Raw genomic sequence first — 22,971 nt, 5'->3', positions numbered from 1 at the left:
AGAGAACTTCAACTAAATCTCTTATCATAAATGTGTTTATTTTCTCTTTTCAAAATGACAGGAAGAAATTTCACAAAATATTTAAGGTGAACCTGGAAGTGATGCGAACATGGCTCTTCATTATATTGTCCTTTATATCATTTTCATTTTTAAAAAATTCTCAGACCAAAATAAAAGAACTATTCATTCTTTGCAGGAAACAAAAGTTTCTACTTTTTAACATGTTTAAGGCAACTGTCATGAATGTTATATAGTTGTTGAAGGGGAGGTAGATGGGGGAATGGAATAATTGGATGATGAACATTAAGGAGGGCAGTGATGTAATGAGCACAGGGTATTATATAAGACTGATGAATCACTGAATTCTACCTCTGAAACTAATAATACACTATATGTTAATTAATTGAATTTAAATAAAAATGCATATGACATTTTAATATCATGAGCAAGAAAACATAAGTTTGCTTGATAATGAAATCAGAGTCAAATCATCAGAAACAACATCAGACACTTGATGATGACAGAAGTCAACCTGATTGTGTTTTAAATAAGATTGAAGGGCACCTGGTTTGCTTAGTTGGTTAAGCAGCAGTTGATTTTAGCTCAGGTCAGAATTTTAGAGTTCTGGGATTGAGCTCCCATTGCGCACCCCACATTGGGCTCCTGGCTTAGCAGGGTTCTGTTTGAGGATTCTCTCTCCCCCTCTCCCTTTGCTCCACTCCTCTCCTCTCTAAAATAAATAAATTTATCTTTTAAAAAAATAAGAAGATTGAAACCCAGAGAGTTTTAAATATGCATAGTTGCTCATAACCCATATTTGTTAAACATTTCTACTACAGAAGTGGATTTCAATTTTGATTTGAATTCTTTTGCAGACTAAACATTTTATTGAAATTCATACATAGAACAATTAAACTTTGAAAAAAAATGTCAGGTCATAATAACTAAATTATTGAAAAAAACAAAGGACTTAAAGGATAATTCATCTTCCAGAAAGATCCTGTTATCAGACTGCTTGCCATGAACCTTTCTCAGGGCTTGGGTGCTATTCATAGTCCAAAACAAGATGTCACCAGAAATGATGCTGTTTGCCTTGGACAAAAGCTTGCACAAAAGAAAATCTGATCATGATGTCAGACTTGTGAGACACTGGAAAAAGAGATATATTTTATTAAAACAAATAAAGAGATACATTGTAAAAAATACCAATATTTGTGAAAAGGTCCTTCTGGACAGAGACTTATCCTTTATGTTCCCAGGACAAGAAATTTGGCTTTCTTGAAGCATAAACAATCTGCCTCTTAAGTCAGGAGAGGATAGAACTTATTTAAGATCCACCAACAACATATTACTTGGCCTATATTACTTCTTGCCCTTCAGGGATGGGTGTTTCAACTCAAAGTAATATTTATTCCAAATACCACACTAAATATTTTTGCAATCTTCAACTTGATTTCCTGAGTAGTTCCTGTCTCATAGACCCATCGGAATGACTTTTAGGTTAAAGGGAGTCCTGAGAGTCAAGATAGACCAAGGATCTCAATGAAACAACATGACTTCAGAGGAAAACCGTTAAAATAACAAATTGTCTGCAATAAGGACAGTAAAAGAATTGCCTAAGACTCACAAGAGAAAACTGAGCCTCTGGTAATGAAACTACTTTGTCTATTGCTATAAAACCGTTCAGTGAAATCCTCAGATCTTTAACAGGGTAGAAGTATGTCTACCATAAAGAGTAATTTCTTATTATGTTTTTTTCAAACATCAACATATATATTAAAGAATATACACAAAATGTGGGGATAAAATCTACAGTAAATAGATTTTCAACCTTAAAAATATCTAAGCAATTGAACTCTCTATTAAAAAGTAACAGCAGCATGTTCAGTACATACTCTTTTTTTTTTTTCAGTACATACTCTTAATTAGAACTCTAGCTATATAAATCCCAGATGAGCTTTTTATATTTCCAAGTTGAGCTTTGAATGAAAACATTTATTTGCCTTCATTAGAGTAATCTCTATAGACACAAATGTTATTAAAATAATGTAAAAAATGAGTAATACTAATATTTTTTAAAAATTGTAATGGGTGTCCATTTTGCTATGTTTTAGTTAATTGTGTTTACCAAAAGTGATAAAATCTATTAACTTTTTTTTTTTACAATTTCCACTTAATTTCCCCATAGGAATAGTTCTAGAATGACCTAATATGTAGAAAGTGCTTTCCACACAAAAAGCAGTGATTTTCAAAGTGTTATTGCCAAGAAAGAAGAGAATTGCTAAGCTTCTAAAGGTGCATTAATCATGGCAAGACCTCAGGGTCTAATTTACTTTGTCGGGAAAAAGTTAATTGTTGAAAGATGCTCTAATGACTGAAAACAATAATGTACTTTAAAAAATGTGCACTGATTTCCTTCTTGGCCATTGAAACTCCAGCAGTTTTCTCAGTTTATATGCCTACATTTCCAATGCTTGAATGCACACCTTTACTGAACTTGAATTGCCTCCTTTAAAATGGGATTAATAATTACTTTTGCCGTCTTTTTTTTTATTTTATTCACATAAAGAATAGGTCACAATTTATGCATCATTAACTTTTATTTTCAACTTTTTAAAAATAAGATTTTAGATCTCATGCTCTATTACTGCACTCCATGTAATACATTTTGAAGAAAGCTTCCTATTTTAATAGCATATTTATTTTTTTAGGAAGTTAGCAGTCATTTTGTTCAGGAACTTATAAATTCTCTATATCTGGTGGCATTTTTATTTATTCTGAAGAGGCAATGAACTGTTGATATTATTGTCATTTAATATACATCTTTCCATCTTTAAGGTATCTAAGATATTCAGTGTTTTTAAAAATTTAGTTACAGTATTTTTCATCTCTGACTTCTGAGTTATTATGTAAGTCATATATATATATATTTATACATATATATAAAGGGGCTCTAGATGGGAATTTGTGTAGCTGTACAATAGTGTTAAAATTACTTCTCTTTTAAGGATGAGTAAGACTCAGAAAGGGACATACTTTCTTGCTCATTTTGTCTTAAACAAAATTCTATTACTTGGAACACATAGCTGAAGTATTATGTATCCATTTGCTTTTAGTAGAAGTTATTTATTTAGAAATGACCTGAAGACCAACTTTCATTTTCATCTTTTCCCCCTAGTTTTATTGAAATACAATTGATATATAGTATTGCATTAAGTTATACAACATAATTATTTAATATATATACATTGCAAAATGATTCCCACAGTATATTTAATGTTCATCACCACATATAGTTAGTTGCACACTTATTTTCCCTGTGATGAGAACTTTTAAGATTTATTGTCTTTGAAGTTTCAAATATACAATATAGAATTGTTAATTATAATCACCATGCTGTATATTATATTGCCAAAACTTATTTATCTTATAACTGAAAGTTTGTACCTTTTGACCACCATTACCCCATACCGCCCCCACCACTGGAAAACCACAAATCTCTTATCTGTTTCTGTGAGTTTGTTTATTTTATTTTATTTTTTAATTTTTAATTTTATTTAGATTCTATATATTAGATCATATAGTATTTGTTTTTCTCTTTCTGAACTATTTTTTTGCAGGCATAATGTCCTCAAGGCCCATCCATGTTGTCGTGATTTACAAGATTTCCTTCTTTTTTATGGCTGAGTAATATTCAGTTGTGTGTTTGTGTGTATTATACTTATGGCACCTTTCTTTATCCATTCATCCATTGATGAACTTAGGTTGATTCCTGTCTTGGCTATTCTAAATTATGTTTCAATGAACATGAAGTGCAGGTTTCTCTTAGAGAGTAATTTCATTTCCTTTGATACATACCAGAAGTGGGATTGGTGGATATAGGGTAGTTCTACTTCTAATTTTTTGAGGAAACTCCATACTGTTTTCACAATGGCTATACCAACTTATTTCCTACCAACAGCATACAAGGGTTTCCTTTCCCCTATATCCCCCGTCAATTCGTATTATCTATTTTCTTTTTTAAAGATTCCATTTGTTTATTTGTGAGACACACAGAGAGAGGCAGAGACATAGGCAGAGGGAGAAGAGAAGCAGGACCCCTATGGAGAGCGTGATGCAGGACTCAATCCCAGCACCTGGGATCATGCCCTGGGCCAAAGGCAGACACGCAACTGCTGAGCCACCCAGGCATCCCTCTATTTTCTTTTTGATGACAGTCATTCTAACAGGTATGAGATAATATCCCCTTATGATTTTGACTTATATCTCCCTGATGATTAAAGACTCGAACACCTTTCATGCACCTCTTGGACATCTGTATATCTTTGGAAAAAATGTCCATTCTGCTCCTCTGCCCATTTTTTAATAGGATCATTTAGGGTTTTTTGCCATTGAGTTTCATGAATTACTTATATATTTTGGATATTAACCCCTTATCAGATCAAATATTTTCCCCCATAAATACAGTTGTATAAATACAACTGATTTTTATATATTAATTTTATACCCTGCAACTTTACTGACTCTATTTGTTCTGACAGTATTGTGGTAGAAGTTTAGAGTTTTATATAGATATATACACATGATTATATTATCTGCAAATGAGACATTTATACTTCTTTCTTTCTGATTTGGAAGCCTTATTTTCATTGTCATTTTAATTATAATGTTCTTCAAAACCCATCCTAAATTTTGATTATGACAAATTATAAAATCAAAGTTGGGAGAGCTCTTGCTAACCAAAGTAAATAGGCTTCCGTGACCTTGTTTGGGAACAAAAAATAACTTTTGTTCTTTTTCAGTTTTGTTAAGTAGACAATCAAAATAGCACTTTATGAGATTAATGCTTTGTATTTTATTCTATTTTGTGGACTGCGTGGTTTATTTGATAGGGGCATAATTTTTAAGTGAACACAACACTGTGGGTTTTAAAATATTGGAAAAAATGGAATAATTCAAGTAAAGCATCACATTATTTTATCATATCAATTAGAGATCACACAGTGTATTTCGAATCCCTCTTCCTAGAACAATACCTAGAATATGATGTATATTCAACAAATGTTTTTTACAATTATCAATGAATTCTACTTTTCCATAGAAGATATTACAAAGAGACTTCTATTAGATGTACTCTCACTATGGACAGACTAGAGGTCTGTAGGTATAAATGCTGTCTTTACAACACACACTGCTTTTCTGTGGTAAGTGACTCTGAATTCAATGCATATTTCTCTTTCTCTTTCTCTCTCTCTTTTGGTTAGGATACTTTGGCAGGATTCTTAATAAGTCTTCCATTAGTTTTCTCATGCTCTAGCTCTGGTATATTTTTTCCCACTCACTTTTGTACTGTCAGTAAGGACACTAAATTGATGAAGAGTCTGTTGTTGGTCATTTGTTTTTGCATAATACTTCACTTTTTATAAAGCACATTCATTTGTAATTTTGAAAAGCATTTTTAGAGCAGCCCAGGTGGCTCAGTGGTTTAAGCGACACCTTCAGCCCAGGGTCTGATCCTGGAGACCCAGGATCAAGTCCCACATCAGGCTCCCGGCATGGAGCCTGCTTCTCCCTCTGCCTGTGTCTCTGCCTCTCTCTCTCTCTCTCTCTCTGTCTCTCATGAATAAATAAATAAATAAATAAATAAATAAATAAATAAATCTTAAAAACAAAGAAAAGCATTTTTAAATACACATAATAAATGTTAACATTCTCACTGTAAATAATTCATACAATCTAACACCTCCCCTTGGCTACTTCCCCATTGCAGGGTACCTCATAAAGAATAATCTTTTTATCATTTTATGTATTTTTATGTATTTAAGTTCATTCAATAATGTCATTTATTAATTCATTATTATGAAAAACAAAAGTATTATACTGTATTTCATCAATTTCATGACAAATATTTTCCCAGTTTTTAACATCTCTGGATGAAAATGGACCATCTTACAATCATTGGCAGCTCATACTTTAATTGGCAGTAATTTTTCTTTGTAAGAAATAAAAGTATATTTTTAAAATAGTGAATTATGGTATTTTAAAAAATAATGGTAGTTACTTGCAAAATGTATTCAAGTTCCAAACAACATATAATGCACACAAACTTAGTAGTAGAAGCCTGTTAGCTTGCTGATATGGAGTGGTGGTAGGTGGGGGAAAAGAGGATGGTTTCTGTTTTTTGTTTCTGCTTTGGACTTTTCTGAATAAGTTTCAGTCCTTAGCAGGCACAGTGACCCTGGATCTTGCAAGTATTACTTTTACAGTTCTTCTGCCTCTCCTGGCACTGCAGTTCAGGACCCAGTTTATTCTTTTCCCCTTTTCTGAGGTACTGTTTTATTCTGGTTCCTTCCTCCAGCTGCATTGACTTTTCACCAGTGCCATTAGGGCAATGATGTTTGTAGCTATTCTCCCAATTTATTAAATTCCTTTGTGCTATAATGCAGACAGTAGAAGAGGTAAGGCAGAGATTTGTGCTCATCCTTCACAGCTTCTTTTTCTTTTCCCAGGTCACCAAAACAATCAAAACAAAATTTGTAGAGCTCTACCTAAATATTTTTTGTGTGCCCAATGGTATTCACAGAGAGCAAGCCTGCACATGTACAGTCCCCCCCAAAACCTCACCTTATTTTCTGGAACTTGCATTTTGCAAACTTCTTACTGGTTGTGTTTACCCCAGAGAGTACCCATATAATCTTATCTCCTTTTAGATTTGGAGCCAGTCAATTGCTCTGTTCTCTAATTTATTGATTTAAAAAAATGTCATTAATTTCAATTTAGTCTGACTTTTATTGTTCTGCTGTTATTGTAAAGGTAGAGTGACACTCTTTCCAATTCTCTACATCCTAGAATTCCCTTTTTTGTTTTGAAAATATATTTATTTTTCATAAAATATGCTATTTTTGCTAATGTAATGTATTTTTTTGTTATTTTGCATGAACTGATTTGTATTTAAAACTTTCTCATTTTAATTTGTTAAAGGGTGATATGTAAAGATATAACCCACAAGAATATTTAAAAGATTGCTTAAGAGTATACTTGTTAAAAGCATAAAAGAGTCTTGAAACCACAATATTGTAGAATCTCTGCTCTAAACTTAACTGGGAACCAAGAAATACCTCAAATAAATAAACAGATCTGCTTGTATGTTTTTGAGTCCTGTACATCTTCCTGTACCTCTGCTTGAAAAGGAGTGAGAATCTTGAAAACATCCTCATTTTTGGGGAAATAATTCATGTGAAGAAAACTATATTTAAAGAACACAGGGGAACAGAAATTGAAATATTTTTAAGTATAAACTTTCAAGTTAACTTTCTACTTAAGAATTACCACTGTTTTACTTTGGTCACTGATTTAAAAACACTGTCACTGTTTTGTCTAAGGCAGAGCAAAGTACATAATTGCAGTGCTCAGTGTAAAATAGAAATTCTGGGACTCTTGTTTAAAATAATAAAAAAATTTCAAGAGAGATAGCTGAGTATTAACCCAAGCATGAGGCCCTGTTTGCCTGAACAGATGGAACACCATGAAAGCAATTTTGAGACTACCTACCATTCCATGGACTCTTTACATGTTTACTCATGATTCTAGACATCCCTTTTTCTTATTTTTTATTGTTCATATTTGTTTTATTTCATGGTATGTTCACCCCTAAATAAAGCAACTACATTTCTGTCTTAAAAACAACAAGAACAAGATTTTCAAAGCAGCTGTCCATACCCAAAGGTTTTAATATTTTTATATTTTTCCCCTTTTATCTTTCTCAGACTAAGTTTGCTTTTATACAGCTCTCCTTCTGATCCTGGAATATTTTAGAATTGCAGTTATGATGTCCTTTTAAATTATCCAATTTGGTTTAATGTGGTGAAACATTGTTAGAGGTAAATTATACATGCAAAGAGAGAAAAAACAGACATAAAATGTGACAAAGCATAGATAATATAAACTAATATATAAATATATAAACACATATACTCAAAACCAAATTCAATGAATCTTTATAACTAAGAAAAACAGATACAGATACAAAAGAACACAACTCAAAATGTTTCTCTACCAAATGGCATCTGTGTGGTCTTCTATGAACCAAGACACCATATTATCCACTTATATCTCACATTTGAATTTACAACTTATTTTGATTATCACACTGGAACACTGTTATTACTTTCATGAACGTCTTTTCCAGTAAACTAGGCACTTCTGTAGGGAAGTTATGTCTTATTCATGCTCAGCCTAAAAAATGGTTGATATTTTATTTTTTTTTTAAGATTTTATTTATTCAAGAGAGACACACAGAGAGAGGCAGAGACACAGGCAGAGGGAGAAGCAGGTTCCTCACAGGGAGCCCGATGTGGGACTTGATTCCCGGATGGAGATCACGTCCTGACATCGCAGGCAGATGCTGAACCACTAAGCTGCCCAAGTGATCCTGACATTTTAACCTAAAGAAGTCAGTTAGAAAAATCCAGAACGTGATCTAAACTTATATTGTATGCACAGATGGAATTTATCATCTAATGACAGATGGTATTCTCAAAAAGAATTGTCACTGAACACAAAGGGTCCCCAGCTTAGGGTGCATCAGCCAAATAGATCAGCCCTCTTTTGATTTGAGCAAAAGTTTTTCATGACTTGAGCAAGTGTGGAGACAGGGATATAGTTCTCAAAACGTTGTCTCCCCTTGGGGTTAGTGCAGAAAGCTTTTATTCAGTATGCCAGGGGCCAAGGGCAGGAAGCTTGCATATTCATGAGGGAATTTATCCATATTCTATTACTTAGACACCTAAGTTAAATGCACATGCTTAGCATGTTTAACATGCTAGCCCATACATAGTATCTTCAAAAACTAGCGGAGTTGTCCTGCTTCTGGGAAGCAATTTTAGTATTATAATGCACTAATGGAACTGTAAGGCAGTTCAGGGGGCTTCTGTGCAGGTCCTCAGCTCCAGTCTAGCTCAGGTTGGTTCTGTGTTAGTTTCTGGGTCTGCACTCCAGTGTTGTTCAACTCTTCTAGCGGTTTTGCTGCTTGTTCAGTTTTTCATTGTTCAGTTTTTCAACTCTTCTGAGTAGGGTTCCTGCAAAACATTTCTTCGAAACAACTTTTATATACCTTGTAGGTTTCTTATGCCTCCATTGGCAGAACCACTTAAAGTGAATCCACTAAAAAAGTGAGTAAATTCACAGTAAATTATGAAGAAAAATATTTTGCTTGGAATTTTATCTTAGAAATAAAACTTAACTTTTAAAAATTACCTTTTCATGTGTTGAGTAATGATTAGATTTATAATTGAACATATGTTTTAATATTTAGGACAAATAAAATATGAATCAAGGATTCAGTTACTGATTACATTTTGTTTCCAAAGATATTATGGGGTGGTATGATAAAATATCTTTTCCTTCATCTTTGCTTCCACCACATGTTCAGGAATTTGGTTTTTAGAAAAACACCTCAGGATCTTTTGATCCCAAGGTCTATTGGGATCTTTTGACTCTCAAACCATTATCTTTTGACACATAAAACATTGTCAAATTAACTTCTTAAAAACAAACAAAAACCCAAAATACTTCTTTAACTGTTAATCCATCTTAATTCTCAAAAAGACTCCTTTGTTAATGCCTTTTTGATGATTTGAGACTTTTTTATATAATCTTGCCTCTTTTTCAAATCTATTGTTTAAAGTTGCTCTCATTATCTATTATGTTTGCCATATAATGTCAGATGTTCTGTACATCTGAGATTCAATAAAAAATTGATAGGCAACATCCAGCTGGAATAAATTCTAATGTCAACTGGTGAGTATTTAGTTGGAGACCCATTTTGAGTCATTCATTAGTAAATATTAGCCCAATAAAATATTTTTCTTCTTATACCTTATAATTCTAGAGACTTGGATAATGCATGGTTGGATAATGAGAACAGCTCTATTTTGGGGAGATGTAGCTTTTATTCAGTGACAACAAAATCATGTTTTATTGTATATGGTTGAGAATATTTTCCTTGGAAAAGTGGCTGCATTGTGTTATTTGTGTGTTTCGGTGTGCTTATATATGTATTTCATACACATACACATACACTATCTCGCTGATTTTGCCCAATTGCCAGAATCATTAATTAGCTAACCAGGCTCCTAAGTATCACATTTATAAAATGGTGATGCATATATGAAGTAAAATATGATCCTTAGCTAGATTTCTAGCTTTAATGAATTTCAACATTAATCCCATATGACTCATCTGTCAGGAAGTGTGAGAATCAAAACTGCTCCTTTTGTTGCCTTTCACTCACTGTAAAAACAGAGCAAAGAACAGTCCCTTTGGCACATTCATCAAAACTGTGATCAGGCTGATTAAAATGCAGATATACTGGGGCTTATCTTTCATCTGCAGTCCAGCAGTGATATCTGATTTATTTGAATCTCATTAACACTCTGTTTCCGTGTCTCTTTTACTATTGTTTGCTGCTGTTACTGGCATCTAATTAAACAAGCACAACTGGAAATTTTGTATGCACATTTGCTCTATATGTTTCTCTGATATCATTTGAAACCTGTCTTCCTACCCGTAATGTACTCCTCAGGCATAGCATGAGGATGGAATGGTAATTTGGTGTTGTTCTGCACTATGTTACTTTTGTGTGAGGAATCACAGATCTTATAAATTTTTAAATTGAACAATACTCTCTATCTGTGATTTGCTCCTATTTCTTTTAAAGAATTTGCCACTTGGAATAAAGGCTTTTGATGTCTGAATGATAAAGCCAGCATTTCACAGGATATTTATTTATTATTGGTCTGACTTCTGTGGTGTATTTTGTTTTTTTGCACACATTTTCACTAATCTGTCTCCCATATAGGTTTTCCCATTTTAGCAATTCAGATCCTAGGAAATTATGTTTACTGAGTGTCCTCTTTTAAAGCACCATTCTCCTTACATCACTTCAGGTTTCTCAATTGCTATACCAGAGCACATTTCTAGTCATTTCTCTTTTAACTCTTTCTGAAAACTACCACTTTGCTCCCAAACCACACAAGTAGAAAGCAGAAAAAGAAAATAGAAACACATCAGAGAAATATGAAGCTATTTTAAGTCAAGATCAACTACATCATTCTATATAAATTTTTATACTATAGAATTACAAACAGGAATTTTTGAGAAGTAATGTCCATTATATTAGCTTTGTGTCTATGTAGTATTTGTTTCAGTGCCATGAACAGCAGGGAATGTATCGTGAACTTTTGTGATTGTGTCCCTCTATTCATGTTAACCAAATTAATTGAATTTAAGCCTTAGTAATTGGGAAGCATTTGGATATAATCATATTTCAATTACTGTAATGTTACAACTCCATATTTCACCATCTGATGCTTCTAGAGGGAACAGTATGAACAAAAAAAGAAAATTTGCACCAAATATCTTTTGAAAAATTGAAAAGGGGAAAGCAGGGATGCCTGGGTGGCTCAGTGGTTGAGCATCTGCCTTCAGCTCAAGGCATGATTCCCTGGTCCTGGGATCAAGTCCCACATTAGGCTCCCTGTGAGGAGCCTGCTTCTCCCTCTGCTTATGTCTCTGCCTCTCTCTCTCTGTCTCTCATGAATAAATAAATAAAATCTTTAAAAATAAAAAAAGGGAAATCAATTATTGTTTGCTTTTTGTTGGAAAGCATATATCAAAGACACATGTATACAACATATATCAATTGTTGGCAAACATTATCCTGCTTTGTTATCTCAGTGAACTTGTAAACTAAAATTATTTTCTTGATATAATTCTGCTTTTGGATACCATGTGTATATATCTAATCTTGCCTTACTGTAAGAACTATTTAATTAGTTAATTACATTCTGCAGGTGAAGACCTAATAACATTTGATGGTAATAAGTGGAAAATAACCATTCAAATATATTATTTATGTGGCTATAAAATTGGTGCCAACATTTTAGGGGCAACCTCTTAGGGTGATATGTTTATTTTGTTGGAAGAATGATAATGATTCTAGGATTTTGCTACAGAAATAATACCATGAGTACCTACATTATCTATTTATATGCTACCTATTTTTCATTTATTAAAACATATGTTGTAATAGCAGAATATTAACAATTTAAATGACTATCATAAATGACCTTTAAATGTGGTAGAGGAATAAAATTGAATACTAAGCATTTCCAAAAATTTTAAGGTAGATTTATATGTATTGATCTAGGAATCTGTCGATATTTTTGTAAATGAAAAATTAGATTGATGAATGTTATGTGTTATATTATTCCATTATGTAAATGTATTTTGTACGGTATATGTCATATATGTTTATATAGAGAGGTATATTTCTATAATCTGATGAGAGAATACACCAAGCTGCTAGCAATGGGTATCTATATGGTAAATAGTTAAATAATAGAGAAATTTTCTTTTCCTAATTTGTACAATTAAAAGGGGAGATGAAGTGTTTTAGATGTTTACTAGTTAATAGTTTTTAGTCCTTCACAAAAGGATTATTTAATCCTCATGATCAAGAAGACTTCCTAGTTATGCTTTCTTGGTATTATCTTCTTACATATTATTGTTCTGTTCTCCACATAGTCATATGTCTTCAACATATAACTGAATTGAGTGACTGCATATGTGGAAGGAGAAGGAGACGAAGTCCAAAGAAACAGTTTCTTATAGGTAGGGGAGGTCCTCAAGTGAGTGCATATTTTATTTTACTCCCATTCCACTGGTAATAACTTAGTCATACAGTCATACCCAGACAGTGTTCATATGAGTGTCTGTGTATTTGTGTGTGTCCTTTCCCTTTCTTTGCCCCTAAACCACCATTATCTGTGTTCCAAATACATAGTTGAATGTAATATTGAAATATGCATTATTTATATTAAAATTTCCTTCAATGTATCAAAGTGGATGACTATGTGCTTTAATTAAATGCTATCACAAAATAAAAAAGTGTTTGCCTTCTGTCCATTAGTAAAATAAAGTTACAAATAGTAATGAGAAATTTTTCTTCCATCTTTATGGGCCATATCAATTGAAATGTTGTAAAACACACCAATGTCCTAGGCTATATTTTAATAGGTTTAGCTTTTTCAAAGTTCAAATCATGTTTTTAAATTAATTAGAATCTTCAATCAAAATATCAGTTATACAAATCTATTCACAAGTGCCCCAACAGTGGTTTTTAGCCAGACATGCTGTGAATGTTACTTTAATATACCATGATTTGTTATAAAATCACTAATGTCCTGGGAGATGAAAAATAAAATCAAGACTTAAGTCATTGTATTCTAAATTTTATAAGGCATCAATCTGGCATGTAAGAATATATGTATATTTTCAGATTTTTATAAATTGTGTATCTATACAGGAAGGTATACAGTCTAAGTTTTATGGATACCAATATTTCTTAAAATAAGTATTATTTTCTACAAGGTTAATAGAATTCTTTTTGAAATCTATCTACTATTTTAACATTTCACTTTCTTTAATCTCATGTATGTAATTATTTTTAACAAGAACTATCTAATTTTGGTCATCTCCTAGTGATACATCAGTGAGCATAAATTGCTATTCAATTGTGTCAGTTTTCATCTTTGAGTCAATGACCCATAGAACCACTTATACCACAAATGTGAAATGATTCCGTTAACACAGAGCAGTTTCCAGTTTCCCTAATCATTAAAAAAAAAAAAAAAATCCCACACATTTAATATGAAATGTTCTTCATTCTACTCCAGGAATCTATCAAACTAAACTATATCTATTTCAGTGCCATATTTTTTATTGCTATCTGAACTTTCTAGTCTAGTCATCTCAATTATTTGTTATTAAGTTTCTATCCTTGTAAATATTCTCAAACTGCTTGTTCAGGTCACTATTTATAAAACAAATACCTTTTCATTCTCAATTGGAGCATATAGTTATTTTCATTATAAATGTATTTATTTTTTTAATAGTTTCTACACCTAACATGAGGCTTGAACTCATGACCTTGGGACCAAGAGTTACATGCTCTTCTGACTGAGTGAGGCAGGTATCCCAGTTTATAGTCATTATTGAAGATAATGCAGTTTAGTGGTTATACCACATTCATACAAGTCTGAAATTTAAATTCCAGCTTTGACCATTTCTGGATATATACCTTTAGGTCATTTACTTAAACTATCTGAGCTTTGTTACTTCATGTGGCTATTACTATTATTTAAGAGACACTATGATTTTAAGTAAGATAAGGCACCTAAAGCACTTAGTATGGGCACTGGTACACAGTCATGATGGCTATTGCTAACTCATATAATTTCTATTCTCACTAATCCTGATCTGTCATTTTCTGTGAAGGATATGATACCAGTTCTCATCCTCTTTCTTTGATTACTTCTTCTTAGTCTCTTTGGCTGTTATTTTTTCCTTCCATTTCTTATATTTACATCTTCTCAAAGTTTTTTTGTTTGTTTGTCCACAGGCTCCCCTAGGTGATCTTTTCCTTTGTTTGTTATAGATTGCATGCTTATTTTTCCTTAGAATTCATATGTTGAAAATCTAATCCCCAAATGATGGTGTTTCGTGATGGGGCCTATGGGAGGTAATCAGGCCATGAGGTTAGAGCCCTCATCCTGGGATTAGTACCCTTATAAAACAGGACTTGAGAATTTACTTCCTCTCATTTTGTGCTGTGTGAGAATACAATGGAAAGGTGGCCTTGTGCAAACCTTGAAACAGCCTCTCACCAGACACTATATGTGTCATCACCTTGATCTTGGACTTCCTAGCCTCCAAAACTGAAAAATGGATTGATTGCTGTCTAAAGTAATCAATCTGTGATATTTTGTCATAGCATCCTTATACTAAGACTCTCTTGGTATAAAATATCACTTTTTAATTCTAATCATTTGAATTCTGGAATATAAATCTATAAACATATCTCCCCTTTTTGGATCACCTCATATATATCATATTTCCTTCAGAAGACTTCTAAATATCTTTCTGATGACTCACCCTCCACACACTTCAGTCTGAATTAATCTAGTTCCCAAATCTATCTCATTATCCTTGAATTACCAGTTAGTGGTACTTCAATACTCACAGTCACTCTAATTTTTGAGTACATTGTAATCTTTTCCCAATTAATCATTTGCCTAATAAAATGAATTCTACCTTCAGTATAGCTCTATTTACACTCCTGTATTTCTACTCTGTCCCACTGTCACTCAGGCCCTTACTATTGTCTTCTGAATTTCAGTATCTCCTACATCCTTTTGCATTGATGCCAGATTAAACTTCACATTTCAAAGGTTCCCTCATTTCCTAATCATTAATTAACATACAAGTATAGCCACAGTTTAGTCTTACCTACCTTATCATCAATAAATGACCCTTAATACTGATTACTAGACATAGGTTAAAAGAAGAAAAAAATATATTTCAGATAAAAGGGATCAGGATGATGAATTGTCTAAAAATCCTTTGATATGAAGGTCTTGAGATTGCTTTACCTGAATAAGAAGAGTCATGGGTATGACTATTTCTTACATACAGTTTTTGAGAAAGTATGCATTTATTTCAAGGGGTACTATCTAGGTGTATGCTATATAAAAAAGAAAAAACTATAGAAATCATAGGAGTATGGTTCTTGAAACAGAGACTTGTTAAGTGATCAAAGGTGCTGTCAGTCTCCAAAGTTAGAATATTACATTCCCTGCAAAGTAGTTAATTAGAGCATACATACATGCTGTTAAGAGGATTAATAAGATACTTCACTGGAGAATTTATGGAATTTTTGTTTGATTGAAGAATTGCCAAAATTTTATGCATATGGGAAGAAGCTAAGAATCCTATGGCCAGTCATGCTTTGATCTAAAACGTCAATTTTAAGGTTACTAGTAGTCATTTTGAGGGTTGAAAGAATTGGCTGAAGGAAATAAAGGGAATTATAATTAGCTCTGTATGATGGGGTCCATATATCTATTTGCCATCGCTGTTTTATTTTGAATGTTTTTGATAAATATTACAGGTACATTTAGGGGCAGAAGATGGGAACTGATAAACCTAATTAGAAACTGCATCTTTCTAATTCTGTGAACTGAAATATTCATTCATGTTGACAATAAAGAAGAGAATATATTAAAGACTGAGCCTTGAAAAGGAAAAGAACAAAATGAAGATTTTTTTCAAAATCCCTTATTAAGTAAAATATAAACTCTCTGAGAGGGCTGATACCTTAAATTTTGTCAGCCAGCATTTTAGGTTTCACCTGTCATCTTAATTATCAGCTAGCACTTTAGCAGAGACATCAGCTTAGTGCAGGCTGCCTTGGGAGCTCAAGAAGGAAAAGGCCAGTTGTCTGGAGAGGCAAATGAAGCCGAGTCTGTAAAGAAGAGATGCCAAAGATTACAAAACCCACTGCATCATTTGCTGATAGCCAGTTCACCTACTAAAATACCTTGCTCTCTTAAGAATAAAAACTATTCCTGAAGTATTGGAAGTTAAATGCAGCAGAAAAGGGATTTGTGTTCTCACCCCTACCCACTATAACCTCCTCCTCTACTTCCCCTCAGCCTTCAGGGAGTGGCTGTGTTTGATAAAATGGTTATATGGAACTATTCATAAAAGTTTGCCCTGAGAGTCATGTGTCTGATTCCACCTGTAGAGTATGCAACTCTCAATGTCTAATATCAGGGTTGGGAGTTTGAGTCCCATGTTGGGTGTAGAGATTACTTTAGAAAAAAAAATTTTGCTATGAGAAAAAGGCTCTCTTAACAAAACAAACAAACAAACAAACAAAAAACCCGTCGGTGCCTATTGTAAAGAAATTTAAATGCTTTCACGTCTGGGTGACTCAGTGGTTGGGCACCTGCCTTTGGCTCAGGGCGTGGTCCCCTGATCCCAGATAGGTCCTGCATTGGGCTCCTCCCTCTGCCTGTGTCTATGCCTCTTTCTCTGTGTCTCTCATGAATAAATAAATTTAAAAAAATGTAAATGCTTATGAATGGTATTTCTATTATTATAAGAAATACATGAGTACTTTTCAGGTTGAAGTCAGGAAAAAAATATCAACGCAAATTTGAAGATACCGTAGCCAATCACCCTGATACAGCAGGAACCAGGGAGGAAGTAGGAGTCCCGGGAAAACGGAAGAACAGAAGAGACTTTGATTAAAATGACAATAAAGAAAGGGAACAAGACTAAACAGAAAGGAATCCTTGTTAACCATCTAAATGGAGCTCCCTAGGAATTTAAATGTGTGGGACGGAAATGTTTTTAAATACTTGGTACTGGGCATCCCGGGTGGCTCAGCGGTTTAGTGCTGCCTTCAGCCCAGGGCGTGATCCTGGAGACCCAGGATCCAGTCTCACGTCGGGCTCCCTGCATGGAGCCTGCTTCTTCCTCTGCCTGTGTCTCTGCCTCTCTCTCTCTCTCTGTGTCTCTCATGAATAAATAAATACATAAATAAATAATCTTTAAAAAATAAATAAATACTTGGTATTATCCTCTGAAATCTGTTTCTCTATGTCAAAAAGTAAAATAAGTTTATTTTTCTTAAATAAATGCAACCCATTATTAAAATGTTATGGAGTTATAACTTCACTATCAGATATCCAAACCTTTGATTGTTTTAATTAGTCATATTTATTTTTTTGTTATCTGATGTTTGCATTGAGATACCCCTCCTCCCATTTAATGCCTAAGAAGGCATCAATTTTCAATTTCTTTCAGCATGTGTTAGTTTTGGTGGTTTTAGAACGTCATATAAATGGAACCATACTGTGTGTGATGAGGGAACAGATTAGCTGAGGACAAAGCACAAGCTGACACCTGACAAATGCCGCCCTCCCCCACCGTGGGATATGTGTGACATTCCTCAGGCACTCTTGGCTGCCTAAAGCTAAGGAGAAGGAAAAACAAATAGTTAATCTATAGATATTATAGTCCTGTACACAGGAGTCTCCCTGAGTTTACAAAATGTCAGTGATTTACAAGAAAAAAAAAAAAAGCATGCTTATCAATAATCTAACTTCCAGAAGGTAACTCCCAACTATCTTAATGTTAATGCTTTACTAGGGAAAAACAACTTTAATGTGAAAATGGCAAATTCTCCGATATCTTTTAGGTACTCTTTAGCATACAAAAATTCTTTTGAAAGCCTCCCTTTTGCTTATCTCTCCTAACTCCTCAGGATAAAATCAGCCACCCCTTCCAACTGTGGCAAGCAGCTCTTCCCTGCCTATTGGTCCTGTCCTGTGCTGTAATAAAACCACCATTTTGCACCAAAGACTTCTCAAGAATTCTTTCTTGGTCGTTGGCTTTGGACCTCACCCCACCAAGTCTCACCTATATTTCAAAACTACTTATATGTATACGTCTGTGTTTGGCTTCTTTCTCTTAGGGGATTAAACAAAACTTTGAAGTCTATTAATTGTGTTGCATCAGTAGTGAGTTGTTTGTTAATTTGTTTTTGATTCTGCTTAGAATCCTTCTTTGTGGATAAACCACAGTGTTTATCCATTCCTTTGCTCTTGGGCATTTGGATTATTCCAGTTTTGGGCTATTATCAATAAATCTCCTAAGGACATTCACCTACAAGGTTTTTCTTGCATATATATTTTCGTTTTTCTTGGCGGTAACTAAACACTATATATGTAGAATGAATCACAAGTTGAGGGGTTGCTTAATTTTTATGAAAAAAAATACAGACTGATTTCCATAGTATTTATATCATTTTACATGTTTACTAAGACTATATGAGAGTTTGAGTTGCTCTAGATTAGTCTTTTTTAAAATATGATACTCCATTGAGGATGAAATGGTATCTTATCTTGCTTTCACTTTGTATTCTTCTTATGATTCACAATATTGAACACTTTAATGCATTTATTGCCAATAAGTATATTTTCTTTTGCAAAGAGAATTTTCAGGTCACTTATCAATTTTTAATATTTTCTTTTTATTACTAAGTTGCAGAAATGCTTTATATATCTTGGATACAAATTCTTCATCTGATATATCTATTTAAACATTTTCTCCCAGTTTGTGGCTTGTTAGTTTTATTGGAGATATCTTTTGATGAGCAAAAGATTTTATTATATCAAAGCTTATTTTATCAATTTTTTAATGCACAATACTTTGTGGGAATGCCTACTTTTTCATATGCAAAAACATCTTACAAAGATAGGAAAATAATGTCATAAGCTTTTTTCTTATAAATTTAATAATTTTAGAATTTTATATTTGTGTTTGGTCTATTTTAAATTTGTTTTTATGTACAGTGTGAGGGATGAATAAAAGTTCATATTTTGGTCTGCAGATTGCTAGCTATTATACCTCCATTTATTGAAAAATCTGTTCTTTCCAAGTTAAATGGCTTTGGTGCCTTTGGTGATAAACCAATTGGTTACATACAACTCAACTATTTCTGGATAATATATTATAACCCATGGAATAGTTTCTTTACTATTATACCATTACCATAATCTCTTATTTACTATAACATTACAGTAAGACTTGAAATAAGGTAGTATGTGTTCTCCAACATTATTCTTTCTAAAGATTACTTTAGCTATTTTAAATTCTTTGCATTGCCACATAAATTTTAGAAATAGCTTGTAAATTTAAAAAAAAAGGCATGCTTTTTTTTTCTTAAATTTCATTGAATGAAAGATCAATTTAGGAAAAATGACCATATAAATAATAAGGTTTTTAATTGATGATCATGGTCTATGTTTCCATTTATTTATCAGTCTTCTTGCATTTATCTTAGTGATGTTTAAATTTTAGTGAAGAATTATGTTATATTTTTTGAACTTATTTCTGAGGATTTTTGTTTTACTTTATGGTATTTTAAAATATTTAATTTTACATTTTTTCTTGATCTTTTTACTATTGAACTTATATTTTTCTAATTTTTTATATGCACATATTAGTTTTAAGGTTTTTATAGATTTCTTAGAACAACCTATGTGAATTATTAGGCTATCTGATAATAAATATTTGCTTTTTTCTTTCTAATTTTTAGGCCTTCTAATACCTGTTCTAATTGTCCTGAGTCTTACATTAAACCAGATACTTAGGTTGAATGTTTTTGCCCAGATGCATAAATATGTATGTGTGTATATATACATATATGTTTTTATATACAAAAATATATATATGATGGTACAAAAATATATAATACATACATATGTATACGTGCATATATATTTGTTTTCCAAGTATTTCCAAGTATATATGTTGGGCTGACTGAGAGACAGGGGCACCCAAAATGGCGGACATCTCAAATTGGGTCAAAATGGCTGATCTTCCCGCCAAAGCAGCCATGACCACCACATCATCTCCAGTAAATTGAACCTAGATGGGAAACCAAATTCCATCCAGGACTTTCCAGCCAGGGACCACCCCCCATCATCCTTACTATCCCTACCCCCAGCCAATCACCTAGGGACACGGTGTTCCCTTGCCTAATTTGGCAAGGGACCCACCCGGATCCAGACCCGGAACCAATTAAGACTTAAAAACCCCCACACTCCCCAACCCCGGCGCGACTTCCCTGAGTCGGGCCACCTCTCCGAGTCACGGAACCTCGCCCTGGAGCGCTCCCCGTTAAAAGCACTCTCGAACCTATTGCCTGGCTCTGCTGTTTTTATTTCTCCACCGTTCATTTTGGAAAAAAACTAACAATATATGGATATATATATGTGTCCATGTATGTATATGTATGTATTATTGTTTTCCAAGTATTTTGCAATTGAATTTTGATCTCCTCTTTGTAACTATGGTTGCTTAGAAGAGTTTCTTTTCAATATGTGATAGAAATTTGGGTTTCTAAGAGGTGCATGACTGGCTTAGTGGGTGCAGCATATATGACTTCTTGATATCAGGTTCATGAATTTGCACCCTATATTGGGCATAGAGTTTACTTTAAAAAAATAATTTTGGTTTCTAGTATTATGGATGAGTTTTGTGCATTATTATAAATGATTTGGTTCAAAATTATTTAAAAATTTAGAAGCTTTAAAAATTATTTTGGGTGCAATGTTATTAGGGTATATAGTAGCTTTAAAAAGGGTAATGAGCATGGAGAATGATAGACAAAGAAGTCGACCAGAAAGGATCAGATCTGAGAAGATAAAAGATCAGGAATTCAGCTGGTGGCCTGATTATTTTAAGGACATTTAGGACAACCCAGAGACATATAAAAATGTAGAATTGGCTATATAAGTCTGTAGATTATTAAAGCAATTTTGTAATGTCGTTCATTTAAACTCTTTTCTAGTAAATAATTGGCATCAATTATTTTAAAATTATATTTAGTATTATACCCTATGGAAATATGTTGATCTGTATTTTAGTTATCCATAACTTCGAAATTTTGTACTTTTTATAGGAAAAAAATATTACTGACTGTAGCAGTGCTGACACCAATGATTCCACCTTTGGCCCTTCATCTTGTTCATTACCCAACAATGACCTCTCTCTCAGGGCTATGTGTTTCAGGCCCCTTGAAGGTTAATACCATGTCCCAGCTGGAATGTAGGAAGGCTTGTCCTGATCATCCCTAAAGTGGTATACACACAAGGTTCTACTTTATTTTATCATTTTTTTAAAGATTTTATTCATGAGAGACACAGAGAGATGCAGAGACATAGGCAGAGGGAGGACCAGGCTCCCTGTGGGGAGTCCAATTCAAGGCTAAATCCCAGGACCCCGGGATCACAACCTCAGCCAAAGACAGGTGCTCAACCACTGAGCCACCCAGGTGCCCCACAGGCTCTACTTTAGAGAATTGGTAGAGGTGACTAGTACACAGAGGGCTCTACTTTAAGTAGTAGAGAGCCCTGGCACACAGATGGCTCCACTTTAGATAGCTACTCTGTGACCTTACCACCATGCCCTGCTGTATAAAGCTGGGGATTAAAGTCTGGACTTGGTGGAGAATAGGGGAGGGAATAGGGGCAGATGACCTAGGGAATCCTCTACTCAATACACATCCTGTCAGTAAATTACTCGGAATTAAATTCCTGTTAATGGTATGGAGTACTTTGTCTATCTCAAAGTACATTCTCCACAAGGATACCTTACTGTCGCTCCTCCACCTTCAAACACTGACACTGAAATTAGAAAATTTCTCAATTAGATTTAAGATATTTTACTTAGTGCCTACCACTAAGTAGAAATACCACATTACCTTGACATAGTGACTTATTAACAATGAAATATTTCTGTAGTGCATCTATGACCCCTATCCATCTAGTATTTCTAATGACTTTAGAATTTTTATAATGTTATACTACTTAAAATTAAGAAATAAATAGCTTTCAATCAAGATCTTGGAATCCTGAGAGAGAATGCATCTGGATTTGAACCCACATTTTCACTTAGGAATGTAATCAGAGGCAATTTCTTAATTTCTTGTTCCTCAGGTTCCTTTCAACCCACTTCAAAGGGTTGCTATGAAGATTAAATGAGTTAATATTTTTGAAGTGCTTAAAACAGTGTCTGGAACAGAAAAAGCAATATATGTGTTTAATAAATAAGTTAAAACTTTTTAATTTCACCATTCACTGCATTGTTAGAAAATAGCAATTGTTGCTTCTAAGAAATGGCATTTTTATTATTTCATTAAATATTAATATCATGTTAGAAACAGCTGCAACTTACTATATTCTTTTATTCCCACCACTTACAAGGCTAAAAAATAATAAAGAAAATAAAGTAAGCATTTGCTAAGCGTTTTCTGTGTGCTAAGCACATACTAAGTGTCTCAACGATCCTGAGATAAATTCCATTAGCCCCTTGTTATATGTGAAGAAACTGAGGCTTAGGGAAATAATTGACCTTGCCAAGGTCACATACTAATATTGTCAAAAGTGAATTCAGGCTGAGCAACTCTGTATCTTAAGCCATGTATACTGTCTTCCTGAGTCCCATATTCAAGCAGCTAATATTCAAACTCTAACAGTAGCTTGTAAATAACATTAG

At 33.4% G+C, this 22,971-nt stretch overlaps 1 protein-coding gene across 8 annotated transcripts in view; it reads left to right on the top strand.

Annotated features, from left to right (window-relative positions):
- The window catches only part of LOC144322204 (uncharacterized), a 233,116-nt gene that overhangs the window by 72,410 nt on the left and 137,735 nt on the right, over positions 1-22,971 (top strand). For 6 of the 8 annotated variants that reach the window (XR_013387775.1, XR_013387776.1, XR_013387777.1 and 3 more), the window contains one exon: positions 12,586-13,649. The exons of the other annotated variants lie outside the window; for them this stretch is intronic. Coding sequence is in view for 1 of the 6 variants with exons in the window: in XM_077911966.1 (XP_077768092.1) it covers positions 12,586-12,610 (25 nt within the window). In the remaining 5 variants the exon portion in view is untranslated. Of the gene's footprint in view, positions 1-12,585; positions 13,650-22,971 lie in introns of those variants that run through there. 8 annotated transcript variants of the gene reach the window in all.

The sequence above is a fragment of the Canis aureus genome, chromosome 10, assembly GCF_053574225.1.
Source record: "Canis aureus isolate CA01 chromosome 10, VMU_Caureus_v.1.0, whole genome shotgun sequence".
In the NCBI taxonomy this organism is placed as follows: domain Eukaryota; kingdom Metazoa; phylum Chordata; class Mammalia; order Carnivora; family Canidae; genus Canis; species Canis aureus.
The sequence above is the reverse complement of the archived record's forward strand: the minus strand, read 5'-3'. Positions and strand labels throughout refer to the sequence as shown.